Source organism: Acomys minous, assembly GCF_964271855.1.
Source record: "Acomys minous genome assembly, chromosome: 6".
NCBI lineage: Eukaryota > Metazoa > Chordata > Mammalia > Rodentia > Muridae > Acomys > Acomys minous.
In genome coordinates, this window is record NC_140487.1 from 245,604 (window position 1) to 262,113 (window position 16,510).

At 47.8% G+C, this 16,510-nt stretch overlaps 1 protein-coding gene across 12 annotated transcripts in view; it reads right to left on the reverse strand.

Moving 5' to 3' along the window:
• The window catches only part of CCDC136 (coiled-coil domain containing 136), a 31,405-nt gene that overhangs the window by 13,478 nt on the left and 1,417 nt on the right, over nt 1-16,510 (reverse strand). For 9 of the 12 annotated variants that reach the window (XM_084788003.1, XM_084787995.1, XM_084787996.1 and 6 more), the window contains exons 3-10: nt 15,053-15,301; nt 14,893-14,967; nt 8,211-8,531; nt 3,542-3,653; nt 2,608-2,776; nt 1,455-1,595; nt 969-1,127; nt 340-510 (exon numbers count right to left, since the gene is read on the reverse strand). In XM_084788003.1, coding sequence (XP_084644129.1) covers nt 340-510; nt 969-1,127; nt 1,455-1,595; nt 2,608-2,776; nt 3,542-3,653; nt 8,211-8,531; nt 14,893-14,967; nt 15,053-15,301 — 1,397 coding nt within the window. The remainder of the gene's footprint in view (nt 1-339; nt 511-968; nt 1,128-1,454; nt 1,596-2,607; nt 2,777-3,541; nt 3,654-8,210; nt 8,532-14,892; nt 14,968-15,052; nt 15,302-16,510) is intronic. The other 3 variants (XM_084788004.1, XM_084787999.1, XM_084787997.1) reach the window with 2 other exon arrangements.

Consider the following 16,510-nt stretch of genomic DNA (forward strand, 5'->3'; position numbering starts at 1 on the left):
TAGGGGAGGCGGGGCCGTTGTCTCACCTCACTCTGGCTCTGCCTGGCCCTGACCTCGCCAACCCTGACTTCACCCCCCCGCCAGGGAGAACCAAACGGTCCTATCCTTAACAGGCCTGACACCCTGACCTTGGGAGACTTCCTCATGAAGGAAGCAATAGATTCCTTTCTGATTTAAAAATAAAACTAAGCTGTGGATATCTCAAAACAGCCCTCTCTGCACACCTTCGGTCCACCTCACCAGTGATTCCTCCACAGAACTCCCACCAGGCCCACTCTGTGCTTACCCTCACGGAAGGCCCTGCCTGGCTACGCGCTCCTGGCCTGACCCTCCTTTTACCTTGTCATTTTTCTCCTGCAAGCAGTCCACCATGTTTCGGAGATACTGCAGCTCTGTCTCGTGGCCCCGCAGCTTGTCCTGCAGGTGACACTGCGCTTCCAGCAGCTTTTCCTTCTCACACACACTGCTACGGTGCTGGGCTTGCAGCTTCTGGAGCTGGCACATTAACTCCTGCATGCAGGGGACTCTGGGTAGTGGGGCCAGGCTTTATGACCGTGCTCTTCTCCTGACTCAGCTGTTGAGCACCTGGGAACCTACTTCTTTCTCTCACTAGCCACTTGCCCTCCCACCTGTGTGATACTTGAAGGACACAGCTATCGTGGGGTTTTTTTTGGCTCATTTGCTTACAAGCACATGTAACCCCAGGCTATGTAGCTGGTGCTGGCCTTAAACCCCAGAATCTTCTGCTTCTCCAGTCTCCGTTCCGTCATTATAGATTCCACCACACCAGGCTCAAAAAAAAAAAATGGTTGTATCTCTTTTCTTTTGTTTTAGTGGTAGGGGTTGAACCTAGGATGTCATGCATGTTAGACAGGCAGTCCACAGCTCTGAAGTCACTATTACTTGCATTCCTCCTCAGCCCAGTGCCCTTGGCCCCTTGGCTGTCCCTTCACCCTTGGCATTGTTACCTTCTCGCTTTGGCTCTCTACGGGTGTGGCTCTGAGGATCTTAAGCTGCCGGAGCTCAGACTCAAGCTGCAACTGCACATTCAGGAGCTCATTCTGTTTATCCTGGCTATCATAATACTTTTGCTGCAGGGCACAGAGCCTGCTCTTCAGCTCCTCATTCTGTAGTGGGGAGGACGTGGGGAGATCAGTTCCTCTCAAGACACAGCAGGGCCCTATGTATGCCTCTGTGATAGGTCTCTGGTGCAGAAACCTTGAGAAGAAGGTGCCTGGAGCTATGGCTGGGTTTCTTCAGTGATGGGAGGCAGGACAAGAATGACACCTTTCTACATGTCATCCTATGTGGTTTCTACACGCAGGGCTTTGGGTGATGCTGCGGGGTTCTGGTCATAGGATAGGAGTCAACAGAAGTCAGCCTCACTCCTGATGTCTAGCCTCCCTGGAGGCAGTGACTCTGAGCCTTGCTGCCCGGCCCCCAGCAGTGTTTACCTGGGTGACATCATGGGAGGTCTGAAACCGAAGCATCTCACTCTGGGCACACTTGAGCTCCCTCTCCAGCCGCTTCTGCTCCTCCTCGCTGGTCCAGCGATGATGCCGTTGCTCTTCCAATTCACAACACAAGTTCTTATACTGTGTGGGAAATGGAAAGGAGCTGAGTTGTGGTGGATGACACACACACATGCGTGCACACATGTACACACACACACAGGAAATGGGGAAGACACATCACTCCTTTGACTAGAATATAGTGAGGTGTCACATAACAATGCAGACTCCTGCTGAGAAATTTGTCTTTAAGCTACTGAATCACTGTGTGACCACAATAGAGTATACTTACATAAACTTAGATAAATATGGCACGTGTGTTTGTGACTGTACTTTATGTTCCTAGGGTGCTAATATACACTCTGAGATTGAACTAAGCACAAAAGAAAATAATGCTATTAATACAAGGCACCCTGGGCTTTTGTTGTTGTTGTTTTTTTGAAACAGGGTTTCTCTATGTAGTCCCAGCTAGCCCTGATGGCATTCTGTTTTATTTTGGTTTTGGTTTTTTGTTTGTTTGTTTGTTTGTTTCTCAAGACAGTTTCTCTCTGTATCCTTGCCTGTCCTGGACTCGCTTTGTAGACCAGGCTGGCCTCGAACTCACAGCGATCCGACTGCCTCTGCCTCCCAAGTGTTGGGATTAAAGGCGTGCGCTGCCACGCCAGGCACATCCTGTTTTATAATGAATTTTTTTTTTTGCTTTTGTTTTTAAGGAGGAAGACTTTTAAACAATAAAGACACAATGCGGTAGAAATACAAAACACTAGTAGTCACTTTTCATCAAGTCATTGTACTACATAACTGTATGTGTTATACTTTCACACAACTGGCAGTTTCACCCACAGTAGGTTTATTTGCACTAGCATCAGTACACACTTGTTCAGTAACACGCTGCACTGCAACGTCAGTAGGGCTCAGGACTTTTTAGCACCCATATATATGTATGGGACCGCTAGCAAATCCATTTTTTTGATTGAGATGCCATCACACGACACATAACCATATTACTATCAGCCAGGCAAGACCCCAGGATACCACGCCCTGCCACAGTGTGCGCTCCTTTGCAGCAGCCTGCACGCGGACCTCCATGGCCTACCTTCTTCTGCATGTCCTGCACCTGTTCCTCAGCTCCCAGCAGCTGCTGGCGCAGATGCTGCGTCACAGGGTCAGGCTCTGGGAAGTCCAGTTCTGAGGTCTGAGACTCAGTTGACATCACATTCCTCAGCACCTGGGAGTCCAGCCATCGCTCTGTTGCTCTTCTTGTCCTGCAATCCAGAACCCAGGGCTATAGTGGGTGGAGCTCTGCCTGGCATCACGAGCCAAGGTGCTCAGGCCCAGTGTTCCCAGGTTTAGGCCAAAGTTACCAAGGAGCCTTTTATTGTGCTTTGCCTCTCAGATAAGCATGTTTAGAAAATTACACAAAACCTCCGGCACCTCACTGCCGGAACACTCTGGAACATCCTAGGATGGCTGACCTAGTTGGTTTCAAGGCTGGTTCTGGTATCGAGACGCCCCCAGCAGCTGGCGGCATACCTCAGCAGTTAAGACACCTCCAGCCCAGAGGCTCTACGCCAGCGGTTATCAACCTGCAGGTCAAGACCCCCTTGGGGGTTGCCTATCAGATAACTTGCAATATCAGATATTTACATTACCATCCATAACAGTAGCAAGGCTATGGTTATGAAGTAGCAATGAAATAATTTTACGGTTAGGGGTCACCACTCCATGAGGAACCGTGCTAAAGGGTCACAGCACTAGGAAGGTAGAGAACCACTGCCCTACGCCATTAGATTGAATCGCACCTAAGTGAACAACAGAGGGATCTTGGCTGACCTAATACAAAGCAGAGCTAGCTGGACTCTTATGCCAAGAGCAGAGGAGAGCTGCATTCTGTGGCTCACGGAACTGCAGTTCTGATGCAGCCTGCTGGCATCCTGAGCCTGCTCCTGGGAGGTCTGCATACCCTAGGGAGTCCATGGGGAGAGCGGCTTTCCAGAAGCACAGTACTCACAACCCAGCTTCTGCCTTACCTATCACTCTCCAGCTCAGCAAGCTGCCCTGTGAGGCTGCTGTTGCTCTCCCGCAAGGCCTGGTACTCCTCGTTCAGGAAGTGGTAGCGCTCCTGAAGCTGGTGTAGCTCTTCTGCAGAAGAGAAGGAGACAGAGCTGAGATGAGATAGGCGCTTCCTTAGTGTGGACAGAAGCACTGATGCCCAACCCCAAGACTTCCTGAATGGGAACTCAACAGCAAAGAGCCACATAGCTTCTTTTTTTCTGAGGCACAGAGGACAGACTCTGGAAATTCATCTTTAAAGCCCCAACTGAAATGTCATCTTGAGCTTTTAGGAGCTCTTGAAGGTTTTAAGTAAGTTGGATTTATTATATTTAAGTTTGTAGATTACCTCTCCATTGTTTTTTGTTGTTGTTTTGTTTTGTTTTATTTTATTTTGTTTTTTTGAGACAGGGCCTTGGGCAGCCTAGGCTGGTCTCTGACTTTAAACTTCAGATCTTCCTGCTGGGATAACATGTCTGAGCCACCAAGTCTTTCGACGTGGCACTGGGGATCAGACCCGGAGCTTCATGTGTGCTAGGCAAGCACTCTATCAATGGAGGTGTGGTCGGAGCTCCCATAATGCCTGTAGTACAAAACCCTTCGAGATGTGACGTGCCAGCTGCTACATCCCAGATCCGCCTTTCAGAGACAATCCGCTCATTTTGAGTGCCCTTTATTTCCTTCATCTTCATATTGAAGACACTGGCCTTGATATACAGATAAATATTCTTTGTGAACTTTTTTTTTGTCTGTCTGTCTGTTTTGGTGGGAAGGACAGCTCTTGGGAGAAAACCTAGGGCCTCACTATGCATGTCAGCAAGCACACTACCACCACGTAATACTCATTTTCCCTCACCTGCTGAGCGAGAAGCCCATCCCAATCTAAAATGCTTGTTTTCCACAGGCATTAGAAGAGAGAAGAGGTCTGGTTGAAATTCCCCAGTTGCTACAAATACCCAAGTTTTATCTCTTTATGAATAAGAACCAACAAAGCTGGAGAGATGGTTCAGCCTTTAAAAGAGGTGCTGCTCTCACACCCTCAGGGCTGGCTCACCCGTGCCCTCGGCATCAGTGCCAGCTCCACAGTGTTGCCCAGGTGAGGTGCAGGGCCAGCTCTCCCAAGTGCTATAGCCAGTGAGGGGATAGATAGGGCTGGCTGTCCCACTCCCATCCCCTCAGGGCCAGTTCTCCCCATGGCCACATGTGGTGAGGGGGAAAGGGGGTGGGGCATCATCCCCATCCCCATGCCACCTCATGGCAGAAGAATGGTAGAGCCAGCTCTCCTGTGCTCTTGTCCTCAAGGCTGGTTCACCCACACCCCTCCAACTAGGGCCAGCACGACTGTGCTGCCCAGGAGAGGGGCGGCCACGCTGGGAGAGCTGGCTCGGCCCTTCTCAGACTGCAGCATTTGGAAGAGTGGGTCCCATGCCTTGACTGGGTAGCACAGCGGAGTTGGTGCTGGAGGCAGCGGTGGGGGTGAGCCGACATAAGGGCATGAAAGCAAGAGAACTGACCCTGCTTCCTGCTGATGGCGGCATTGGGTGGCCTAGCCATAATAACAGTGCTAGAGAACTTTCCCTAATGGTGAAGATAAGGGAGAGCTAGTGGGCTGACTAGCTCTGCTTCCACCCTGGCCCAGATCCAGGGCTCTGAAATGGCCCACCCCAAAATCTCTATCATCTGTGAATGGTTGGGACATGTGAAAGGGCCAGTCCTGCTGTTCCAAAGCTGCAGGATTTCCATGACACAGGGAAACAACAGGATAACTGGGAGAAGTCCCAATGAGGATTCCATACAGATATGTCACAGAAGCCAGAGATCTTGGACCAGACTAATGACCATTGCAATGAACCTTTGTAAGAAGAAAAGATGTGTGGACACAGGGACATACTGTGGGGCACACTGTGATACACTGCAGCTTCCACAATGAGATGTCTTCCTATGCTTTGCCTTATTGTTTATTTGCTTGCTTGTGTGTTTTTTATTTGTGGGAGGAGGTTGCAAGGGTGAAGGGCAAATATGAGGGGATGGGGAGATTAGCAGGATTGGGGTTCATGATATGAAACTCACAAAAATCAATAAAAAGATAAAAGAGAGAGGGAGAGAGGGAGGGGAGGAAGGAGGGAGGGAGAAAGACTGCTTTCTACTAGAGTGAATTCATGAATTCAGTTTCCAGCACCCATCTGGCTCATAATCACCTGTAACTCCAGCTCTAGAGGACCCAATGGCCTCTTCTGGACTCAGCAGTCACCCAAACATGTGGCAGACCCACAGGCACAGACACATGTGCGTATAAATAAAAGCAAATAAATATTTAAATAAAAGAATAATATTACTGGGGCTGGGGAGATGGCTGAGTGGGAAAAGTGCTTGATTGTATAAGCATGAGAAGCTAAATTCAGATTCCCAGTATCCCCATTAAAAAGTCAGGAATGGCAGTTTGTACCTATAACCCAGCACTGAGGGTATGGAGACCAGTGGATCTTGGGGCCTCCCTAGTGAGCCAGTTTATCCAAGGTGGTAAACTGCAGGTTCAGTGACAGATCCTGTCTCAAAAGAGATAAGGTGGACACTGATAGAGGTGCACACGCACATCAGCCCCAGGCTTTTACAGTGCATGTAGAGGACAGCTTCTGCACAGGGTGCTTCCCTGACCCCAACGCATATACATTAGATACGCACACAAGAGAATCATAGCACTTAGAATACTACAACCACTGACATTTAATATACACTCACTGACCAGGCGGTGGTGGCGCACGTCTTTAATCCCAGCATTTGGGAGGCAGAGGCAGGTGGATTTCCGTGAGTTTGGGGCCAGCCTGGTCTACAAAGTAAGTTCCAGGACAGCCAGGATTGCTACATAGAGAAACTCTGTCTTGAAAAAACAAAAACAAACAAACAAACAAAGATACACTAACTGCTCTTAATTATAAGATATTTTACTTTTCAGAAGATTCAACACCCCTGAACCCCACTTTTAATGTTTCTTCTTTATTCCAACCAGAATTTCTTAGACAGGTCCAGGCATGGTGACACATGCCTTAGAGCTGCGCATTGGAGAGGCGGAGGCAGACAGACCTCTGTGAGTTTAAGGCCAGCCTGGTCTACATAGAAAATTCTACAACATAGCCAGGGCTATGGAGAGAGAGAGAGAGAGAGAGAGAGAGAGAGAGAGAGAGAGAGAGAGAGAGAGAGAGAGAGAGAGAGAGAGAGTGAGTGTGTTCTTAGACTACTGAAGATTACCATGGGGAGGAAGAGAACCTTTAATGAGAACTGTGTATGAAGCACTGGAAATGATGGTTTCGACCATCATTTAACCCTTGAAATAACCCTGCATAAGATCTCCTGCTTAAATAAACCTCTAATTTTCAAATAGTTTTAGACTAACAAATCAAAAGAAGCCAGTACAAAGTTCCCTGGGAGAACTCTCACCCAGGCTCTTTGGCTGTAAAGCACCTTATGCTACCATTGCCTACTTGTCACGACTAAGGAACCAATAACGACGCATCACAACGAACTCCACATATCACTCAGGTTTCTCTGTTTTCCTTAGGCCCTTTTCTGTCCCACTGTCCCATCCGGCTATAAAACTGTATTAATCTCTGGCAGTGGTGGCGCACACCTTCAATCCCAACACTCAAGAGGCAGAGGCAGGAGGATCTCTGTGAGTTCGAAACCAGCCTGGTTTACAGAGTGAGTTCCAGGACAGTCAGAGCTAAAACAGAGAAACCACCTTGTCTTGAAAAACAGGACAAAACAAAACAAGACTATATCAATCAAGTAGGGTTCCATATTCCAGATGTGGAAACGAGGCTTGGAGAGAGATAATAACTTGACTAAGCTAATCCTGGTACCTTGGCTGGAGCTGAGGTTCTGACTCGGCTTAGGTCCACTCCAGCTGAGCCCTCTCTCCTGAGCCACCCCCTCCCCTAGCTCCACCACCAGTCCAAAGGCGCTTCTGAAGAGCTTAACACAGCTGGGAAAGCTTGCAATTCTTTGATTTCCTTGTTGACTTTCTCTGCTTGACCTGGCTGAATATAGGGCCTTCATTATACCCACATCATAAATCCAGGCTAGAATAAAGGCAAAGCCTCTGATGTCATGAAGCCTAGCAACTAGCTGGGAGACGGTCTGAAAATGGGGCTGTGAGCTTCTGAGTACCAAGTGCATTACTAGAAATAACCGCCTTCCTCTCCAGCTGTCCTGTGCTCTGATTTGTTGCCTCCCAACGTGTCTACTCTGGGGAGGACTAAACAAACCTAAGAATTAGCATGCTGGGTCTAAGATGCAGGACTAGAGAGCTAACAGGTTCAGGCAAAGAGCCACCCTGCCACAGCAGCAGGAGGGGTTTCCTAAGGTGACAGGTCCTTCTGTGTCTACCCCAGACCTGGAGGCTTTCCCAGAGTCAAGTCAATGAGTGTCCAAGAGCCCTCTGTTAAGAATCTCCAGGGTACATCTCTATGGCACTAATTCTTACACCACCATGGACTGGTTATGTAACGGCTGAGGTTTACCCTCCAGTCTCCAAGTAAACAGGAAGGATTTTGTTTTTCTAGAGAATCTAACACTATTCTTCCACCATCTTCTGGCTTGTGATGTCCTCTCCTCTGCTCAACCCGGTGAACAGGCCAGAAGGTCTCATACCTTGTATCCCAGAGAAGTTCGAAACACTTATATCGGATGCTTGAGTCGTCTTCAACTCCATCTCTGCACGGAGCGAGGCAATTTCCATCTCATAATCCCCTCGAATGCGTTCCATGTCATCGAGTTCATTCTGCAGGCGGCAGATATCTTCCTGCAAGGATGCGATGTCACTCTCATGTTCAGTTGCAGAATCTGATGCAGCTTGCCGTAGATTCTGGATCTCCGCCTGGGCCAAATGCAACTCCTGTTCTATTTCTTTAAGTTCACTTTCTTTCTCATGCTCTAACAGGGAAATCTCCTCCCGTAGATGTTGCAGCTCACCTGCAAAACCCAAAGGTTGGCGGTCAAGAAGATGCGTGAGTGGGAAGAGCATATTCTGGAAGCACAGAATTCAAGGGAGACTTAACTACTTGTCTGGAAACTACTGACAACCCAGTCTTTACCCTACCAGAGAAGTAGAGCATCCTATAGTATGGAACAAAGGAAACAGAGTAACTCTTCTGGTAAAATGTGGCAGAAAGGCAGACTTTGAGGCCTTACACATCACTAGCAATGTGCCCCGGGGGTGGGGGGTGGGGGTGGGGAGTGAGGGGAGTGGGGGGGTGGGGGTCTGGGTATAGTATTAAATGCTATAAGAACAAAGTACAGTGGCATATGCATGGAAATGCTATAAGGAAACCTATTACTTTGTATGCTAATCTAAAGAGTAATATATATACACACACAGATAGATAGATAAAAAAGTATTAATGTGCCTAGAGAATCACTCGATAGTTAAAAACCAAACCCACTAGGTGTGGCAACTTACAGCTGTCATTCCAATACCTGAGAGGTGGAAAAGGAAGATCAAAAATTCAAGGTCATTCTCAGCTATTTTGTGAATCTGTGTCCAGCCTAGGCTAGATATTCTCTATCTCAACAAAACAAAACAAAATACCTAATGGGTAGTGTTTTATCAGGGTCCTACATCCTTCTAAAAATTCCATGGCTAAAAAAATTTTCAGAGGATTTTCACTTATCTATCCTGGAAACTTAGGGAATACAAGGCTTCAAAGGCTCCCCCTTATCCCAAATTCCCTGTCAGCACAGGGTGCAACACAGCACACATTTAGAATTCAAGGTCAAATTGTAAAAGTTCACCATAAAATAAACATGGAATAATAATCTACATAGTGATTGATAATGTCAGCTGTTTGAATCATGATGCAGTTCACCAAAGGGCATTAGTAGAAACCAACAGTCAGTGTCACTTTTAGACCTCCAAAAGCAGTAATTCAAAACAAATCTTTGTGCTAACTAGAAAGATATGAAAGTGTTTCCATGATATTATTAACTAGAAAGAAAAACAACTCAGACACTATACAACATAAACATTTTAAGATAAGCTGGGTGTGGTGACACAAGCCTGTAATCCCGGAACTTGGGGAGGCAGAGGTAGGAGGATCACTGTGAGGCACTGTAAGGTCAAGGCTAGCCTGGTCTACAAAGCGAGTCCAGGACAGCCAAGGCTGCATAGAGAAACCCTGTCACAAAACAAACAAACAAACATTTTAAGATACAGCAAAAAGATCTAGAAAGATCTATGACCCAACCATAAAAAGCAGTTGCTTCTGGGCTGGAGAGATGGCTCAGAGGTTAAGAGCACTGCCTGCCTTTCCAGAGGTGCTGAGTTCAATTCCCCCAACTACATGGTGGCTTATAATCATCTATAATGAGCTCTGGTGCCCTCTTCTGGCATGCCGGTGTACATGCAAGCAAAACACTGTATATTTAATAAATAACACTTTAAAAAACAAACAAAAAGCAGTTGCTTCAAGGCTGGGAAAATGGTTTAGTTGGTAAAGTGCTTGCTACACAAGTGTATAAGGGCCTGAATTCTGATCCCTGGCACCCACATAAAAACCCAGACATGGGGGTAGGGGTGGGGGTGGGGGGTTAGAGAGATGGCTCAGCAGTCTTCCAGGGGCCCTGAGTTCAATTCCCAGCAACCACATGGTGGCTCACAACCATCTATAATATGATCTGATGCCCTCTTCACAGGTGTACACACAGATAGAGCACTCATATACATAAAATAAATAAATAAAATCTTTAAAAAAAAAAAGACACACAGGGCTTTGAATCAGTAATCCTAGCCCTTAGGACTGCAGAGTGGGGGTGGGAGGCACACACAGATCCTCGGAGCTTACAGCCTCACTGACGGAGCTCTGAGAGAGTTCAGAGAGACTGAACCAAAAAATAAGGGGAAGAATGACTGAGAAAGACATTTGACCTTGACTCTTAGTCTCCATATTCACATGCACACATGTACATTCACGCAGTCACAGAAAATGCATTCAAAAATAGCAGTTGCCTCAGAGGATAATGTGTGACAGGTATGTTAATCTCCATCTCATACCTGTGTTGCTTGATTTTCACAAGTTTCTACATTTTACACGTGGATTATGCATATATTTTAACTTTTAAAACAAATGTGCCAGAACTTTGTGGAACATCTGAGGTTTCTTTTGTTGTTTTTAAGACAGTGTCTTATTCTGTAGCTTAGGTTGGTCTCAAACTCACTTGGCCTCAGCCTCCCAAGTGATGGGATCACAGACATGAGTCACCACAACTAGCTTTGCAGCTCAGGTTTCTGGATGCAGAAGAGTTAAAGGCATGGGTTCCAGTGAGAATTCAGAAGTGGGAACAGGATCCAGGGGTTGGAAAGAACTGGGCTTCACAAGGTATGCTACGTCACATCCCCTGCTCCTTCTACCAAACTTTAATCTTTTCCTAGCCTCTCCCCCACCTCCTCCAAATCTTAGGGCGTAGTTGTACATGCCTATAGACCCAGCACTCTAGAGGCTGAGGCAAGGAGCCTAGGAGTTTGAGACCAGCCTGTGGCGATCTGTATGGGAAGAAGGGAAAGAGGGAGAAAGGACCCATTTGGATATATGGCAGATAACAATGCTAAGTGGACAGGGCACCCCAGGAAGAGCTCTCTAGCCCGCCATCAAGCATGTGCACTAGGTTGGGCAGTTTCCTGGATTTTGCTTTTGTTTTAAATTCCTTTACTAAGGGCTGAATCCAGCATCGCACACGTGCTCGGCACTGAACTACCTCCCTAGGCCCTGACTTCCTATTTGAAAGGAAGTAAACAAAACCAGAACGCTCCCTGATTTCATAAACTTCATGGCCAAGAGATAGGGAGACCAACCACAATACCCCACAACACAAATATACTCCACAGTACAAGAATTACAAGATCTAGATCATCTTCAGCTCAGTCTAGCTGCAGGGGGAAGCATGGGAGTCAACTGGTCCCTAGGATGAAGTGAGGGCCCAGGGCTGGGCTGGGCATTCGGAGAGGGGTTGGGAGCGCAGACTAGTCTCCCTAGCATATTCGTAGCTGTTCAGGTCCTGGCTCCGCAAACTGCCTTCTTAGATCATGGGATTTGGGGTAGTGATGGGTGGCGAGGGGCCAGGACCATCCTGGAAGCTGGATGGGACAGCACAGTAGGAGTAAGAAAGGCAGGGACCAGGTTCCAAAGAGCTGGCGCCGGTTGACTGCGGGTTGGGGCCTTGGGGGCTCGGTGGAGGATTCGGGAGTTGGCTTGTGGGGCAGAGAAGACAACTCGCACTTACTGGTTATGGCCTGCATCTCGGCGGCCCCCAACAAGCGGTCTCCCAGGGGGCCCTCCCGCCTCCCGGCCAGTGCCGCCCCTTGGGGGGCTGTGGCGGCCGGAACCGCCTCTGAACCCCAGGTATCTCTGAGGCCGCGAGCGCCCCCACTTGGAGGAAACGGGCAACGCGCGTGCTCGCAAGGACCAGGCTCCCTCAGGTTCCTCCCGCGGGCGGGGCTTGGGGTGGGTTTGAGGCCAGCAGCCCCTCACCTGGGAATCATTGAAATCTAGTCACAGCTCTTATTTTCCCCTGGTCTTTCAAATTTGCAGACTTCTCCATACCGGAAAGGAAAGAACGTTCGTTTCCAAGCAAAGACTAATACTTGGCTCGGCTCAAACTGGACCTTTTCCTTCATGGTATAAACAAGATCAAGGGTTCCTACCTTAAAAAGCAATCTTTTCCCTTGACCTCACTTCGCCTTCCTTTATTTCTCTGTAAAATGACCACCACTATGATCTGTACTCAGCCCCCCATTTAGCCTCCTATTTTCTCTCCAGTTCCAACCTCATCTGCCATGTCTCCCGGCTCTCCATCTTGCCAGAGCCAGCGGCCCCCCTCTCTTGCCTTCACTGCTTCCCACGCAGTGGGTCCTCATTTTTGCGCTTGGCTTTCAGGGCAGAACGTACTTTAGTGTTCCTTCTATCGCGTTTCTTTTGCCATTCCTCCTCCTATCTTGGGACTCTTGTTTGGAGAGTGTCTCTATGGACCCTTTCTCTCCCCTCTGGTATCTCTCGTTGTGACCCAATGTCCATCTCCCATAGATAATAATGCTGTCTGCATGTTAATGCTTTACAAACCCCATTTCCAGCCCTTGTTTTTCCCCATGCCCCCTTCCAGATTCACACATCCAAATGCCTCCTCATATACTCACTTGGACATCAAACTCAGCCAGGAAAACAAAACAAAACAAAACAAAACAAAACAAAACCTCTTAAATGACTTCTCTAGTCTCCAAGCAAATTTCTTGCCAAGCTTTCCCATGCCAATTAGTTATCAATATTTACCCAGTTTCTCCTGGCAAAGTCATGAAGTCTCCAGCTTTAAAATATATTCCGAACCATCTCCATTTCTACTGCCTTAATTCAAGAAAACAATCAATTAGATGAACTACTAGTATGTTTGACTCCCCATGAATTCTAAAGTACTCTTATTGAAAATGTGAAGTACTGGGCGGTGGTTTGCACACCTTTAATCCCTGCAGAGGCAGACAGATCTCTGAGTTCTGAGTTCAAAGCTAGCCTGGTCTACAGAGTGAGTTCCAGGACAGCTAAGGCTACACAGAGAAACCCTATCTCAAAAAAAAAAAAAAAAAAAAAAAAAGAAAGAAAGAAAGAAAAAGAAAAGAAAAGAAAAGAAAAAGGAAATGTAAATCCAAGGTTTAGAGATGTTTCTCAGTGGTGAGCATTTGACAAAAGCCTTGGATTCAACCCCCATCACTGGAGGAAAAAGACAAAGCTAAGCTAAAAATATAAAACAGATCAGTCACCCCAGTCTTGGTTTTCCTTACCCTCTCTCACAATGAAAGCTAGCTCAGTTGGCCAGCTGACCTAAAGGCCCATGTTACCAGATCTCCTTCTTCCTCACACGTGCTCTTACAATGTCCTTTACACACACTTCACAACGACCTTGGTTCTGTGCCCCCGGCACATTCCCACCTCTGGACCTTGCAGTTGCTGTTCTTCTGCCTGGTTGGTTCTTCCACCAGATCCTGAACGGTTGGACCCTTCTCATTACTCAAGTCAAGCACCATGTTCTTGAGGAAGACTTTTCCTACCTAACTCCTACCCCACTCCCATGCACATATCACATATTTATATTGAGTTCATAAATGTACTGCCTTTATTGCCACCTGAACTTGCATTGTTTATGCTTTCCTTTAGAAGTTATTTATTTATTCTTAATGAAACAGGGTCTCATGGACCCCAGATAGCCTTGAACTCACTATGTCGGCAAGGCTGGCATCAAATTCCTCATTTTCCTGCCTTTACTCCCCTCATACTGAGATCACAGGCCTGGGCCACCCTGCCCAGCCGTGGAATCTACTCCTCAGGGATTTGGTCAGTGGTGTTCTTTGTTGGCCCTTTAAATATAAAGGTTTTCAACAAACAGTCGACAGACAAATAAGTTATTTTATGAACAAGAAATGGAGACCCTGAGGGATAAAAGTGACCTGCCCAAGATAAGAACATTTGTACCTGGTAAAGCTAAGCCCAGGAGTTTAGATGGTGTGAAACCAGCCCTCCCTTCCTCCTTGTGCTATGTGTCTCCGCCATTTTCCTCCTCTTTGTCACATTTCTTGGATCCCCCTTGGCTTACATCTTGTACCCTCCTCGGCTGCTCCTCCTCTTATATGCTCGCTTGCTCTCTCCAGGACAGTTTCCAGACGGATTTTTTCCCCCTCTCCATTTATACTTTTCATTTGGCTTGATCTCAGCTCTCCCTACAGAGTCCCTGCTGTTTTCTAGGGCAGATCCTCAAAACCTTCCGGAAGCCCAGAGAAGTAACAAAAGCTCCTGCTTTATTTGGTAGCGAGTGTGGTGGGATGTGGGACGCCTGCCTGCCTCACTGCCTTCCGAGACAAAAGGACCTGGGCTTTGGAATAGAGGATTTTGAGGGCTACAAACTCATGTTCTTATCTGTTTCTGTCAAAGATACATGGAGTGCCATCAAGCTCTGTGGTGCCCTTGGAGGGACCAGAAAGAGAAACAGCCTGGATCATAACCTTGATCATACACCCCTGGCCCTGGGCAGAGGAACAAAGTAAACAGGGATGTGGGGTAGAGGAGGAGGCTGGGAAGAGAAAAGGGAAAGAACCAGAGAGAAAAGATGAAAGATAGGAAGGCAAGAGAGAGGAGGGCAGGATTGCCATGTGAAAATGGAAAGATATGAAATTAAGGAAAGAGGATAAGAGATGAGAAAAGAAAGGGGTGAGATAACAAAGAACAGAGGGGAAAGTGGGAACGATACAGAGTTAGGCTTGTTCAACCAGGGTGGCCACTTAGACTTGGGGGGCAGTTACCTTGGAGCTCCTGGATCTGCTTGGTGAACACTTCTGCTTGCTGGGCACTGGCCAGGCGCTCATCCTCCAGGAGGCCTGCAGTGAGAGGAGCATCTGGCTTGGAACCAGGGGAGCATAGAGCCTTTAGGCCCAGGCCCCCTGGGCTATCACAGGTGCTCACCTTGAAGCTCCAGGGAGTCATCCTCATGCTGCCCAGCAAGCTCACGGGTCTCCTCCAGCTCCGCCACCAGCTGGAGCACCTGAGCCCTCAGCTCATCCAGCTCTGTCTCTGTAAGGCTCAGGCCCCGATGCTTGCCCAGTGACAGAGAGCCCAAACTGCCTCCTTTCTGTACTTGATCATCTTCTTCTTCGACCTCTTCCTCTTCCTCTTCCTCCTCCTCCTCATATAGAGCTGGCAGTAACACCTCCCCTAGGAGAGACAGCCATGCCAGCAGAGAGTCAACACTGTTTCCAGGGTCCTGCATCTCACCACCCCGGGGCCTGGATAGTAGACTAGTGCCCCCTGGTGTCCCTCAAGGCTCCCCTGGGCACGAAGTCATGGCCAGGCTCTGGTGGGTCAAGTTTGAAGCATGCTCTCCCGCTTCCAAGCACCTAATATTAAACACCAACTGCCTTTACGGCAGCCTCGTGCTGGCTCAGCGACAGGAAGCCTGTATGAGGGCACCTGACACTTCCAGTCTGATTGCTGGGTAGCAGGTCAAGGAGTCCAGAAAGGGTTCAGACATTCAGACACCAGCTGTGTATTTAGGCCAAATGAAGCAAGTTTGGGACAAAGACAAAGCAAACAGAAACACATTCAGGTTGCTTGCAAGGCATTATTAACCTTTTCCTAATAAGAAAACACTGCCTTGGTCTGTAGGAAGAGAAGGGAAGTGATAGAAGGAAATGACGTGGGGTTGTGTGCTGGATAAATTGGGAACCCTTGCGAACGTACGTTATCGAATACCGTTTCTAAATGCTCTACCCCTATCATTTCCCTGTTGGGTGCGATGAGGCCCACCTCTTTCCTGCTGCCCCAAGTTGGTTTTCAGGGTGAGTCTGAGGCTGAGCTCATGGATAAAAGAAAGTCGGCCATCTCAACACATTCTTTAAAACGACTTATTTATTTAACGCATATGAGTGTTTTCTCTGCATGTATGTCTGTCCCTCAAGTATGTGCAGTGCCCTTGGAGGTCAGAAGAGGGTATCGGATCCCTCGGAACAGGAGTTACAGATAGTTGTAACCTGCCATGTAGACGTGGGGAATGAAACACTGGTCAACTACTAAGCCATCTCTTCAGTCCTGTTAACAATTTGAAAACTGAATTGGTACTGGTCCTCATTTTTGGGTTGGTGAGCACTCCTTCTTTTACTGCAATGCAGTTCTTGCAAATAGCAAAATCTTGTCTTTGTTTTTACATTCTGAATCTCTGGTCTTCCCTTCTTTAATACCAACAGCCTACGGTTCATCTGAGTCGTAGTCCCCTACCCCCCCCCCCATGTCTTCTAGTCACTGGGGGAGGCCTGTACTGAACTGTAGAGGGGCCTGGGGGCACTTCACAGGAAGTCCTGGATAATGTGTTGGTACCACTTGCCCTGTCACGTGGGTGTGGTGTTGAAAAATTGGCTTCACCTAGCT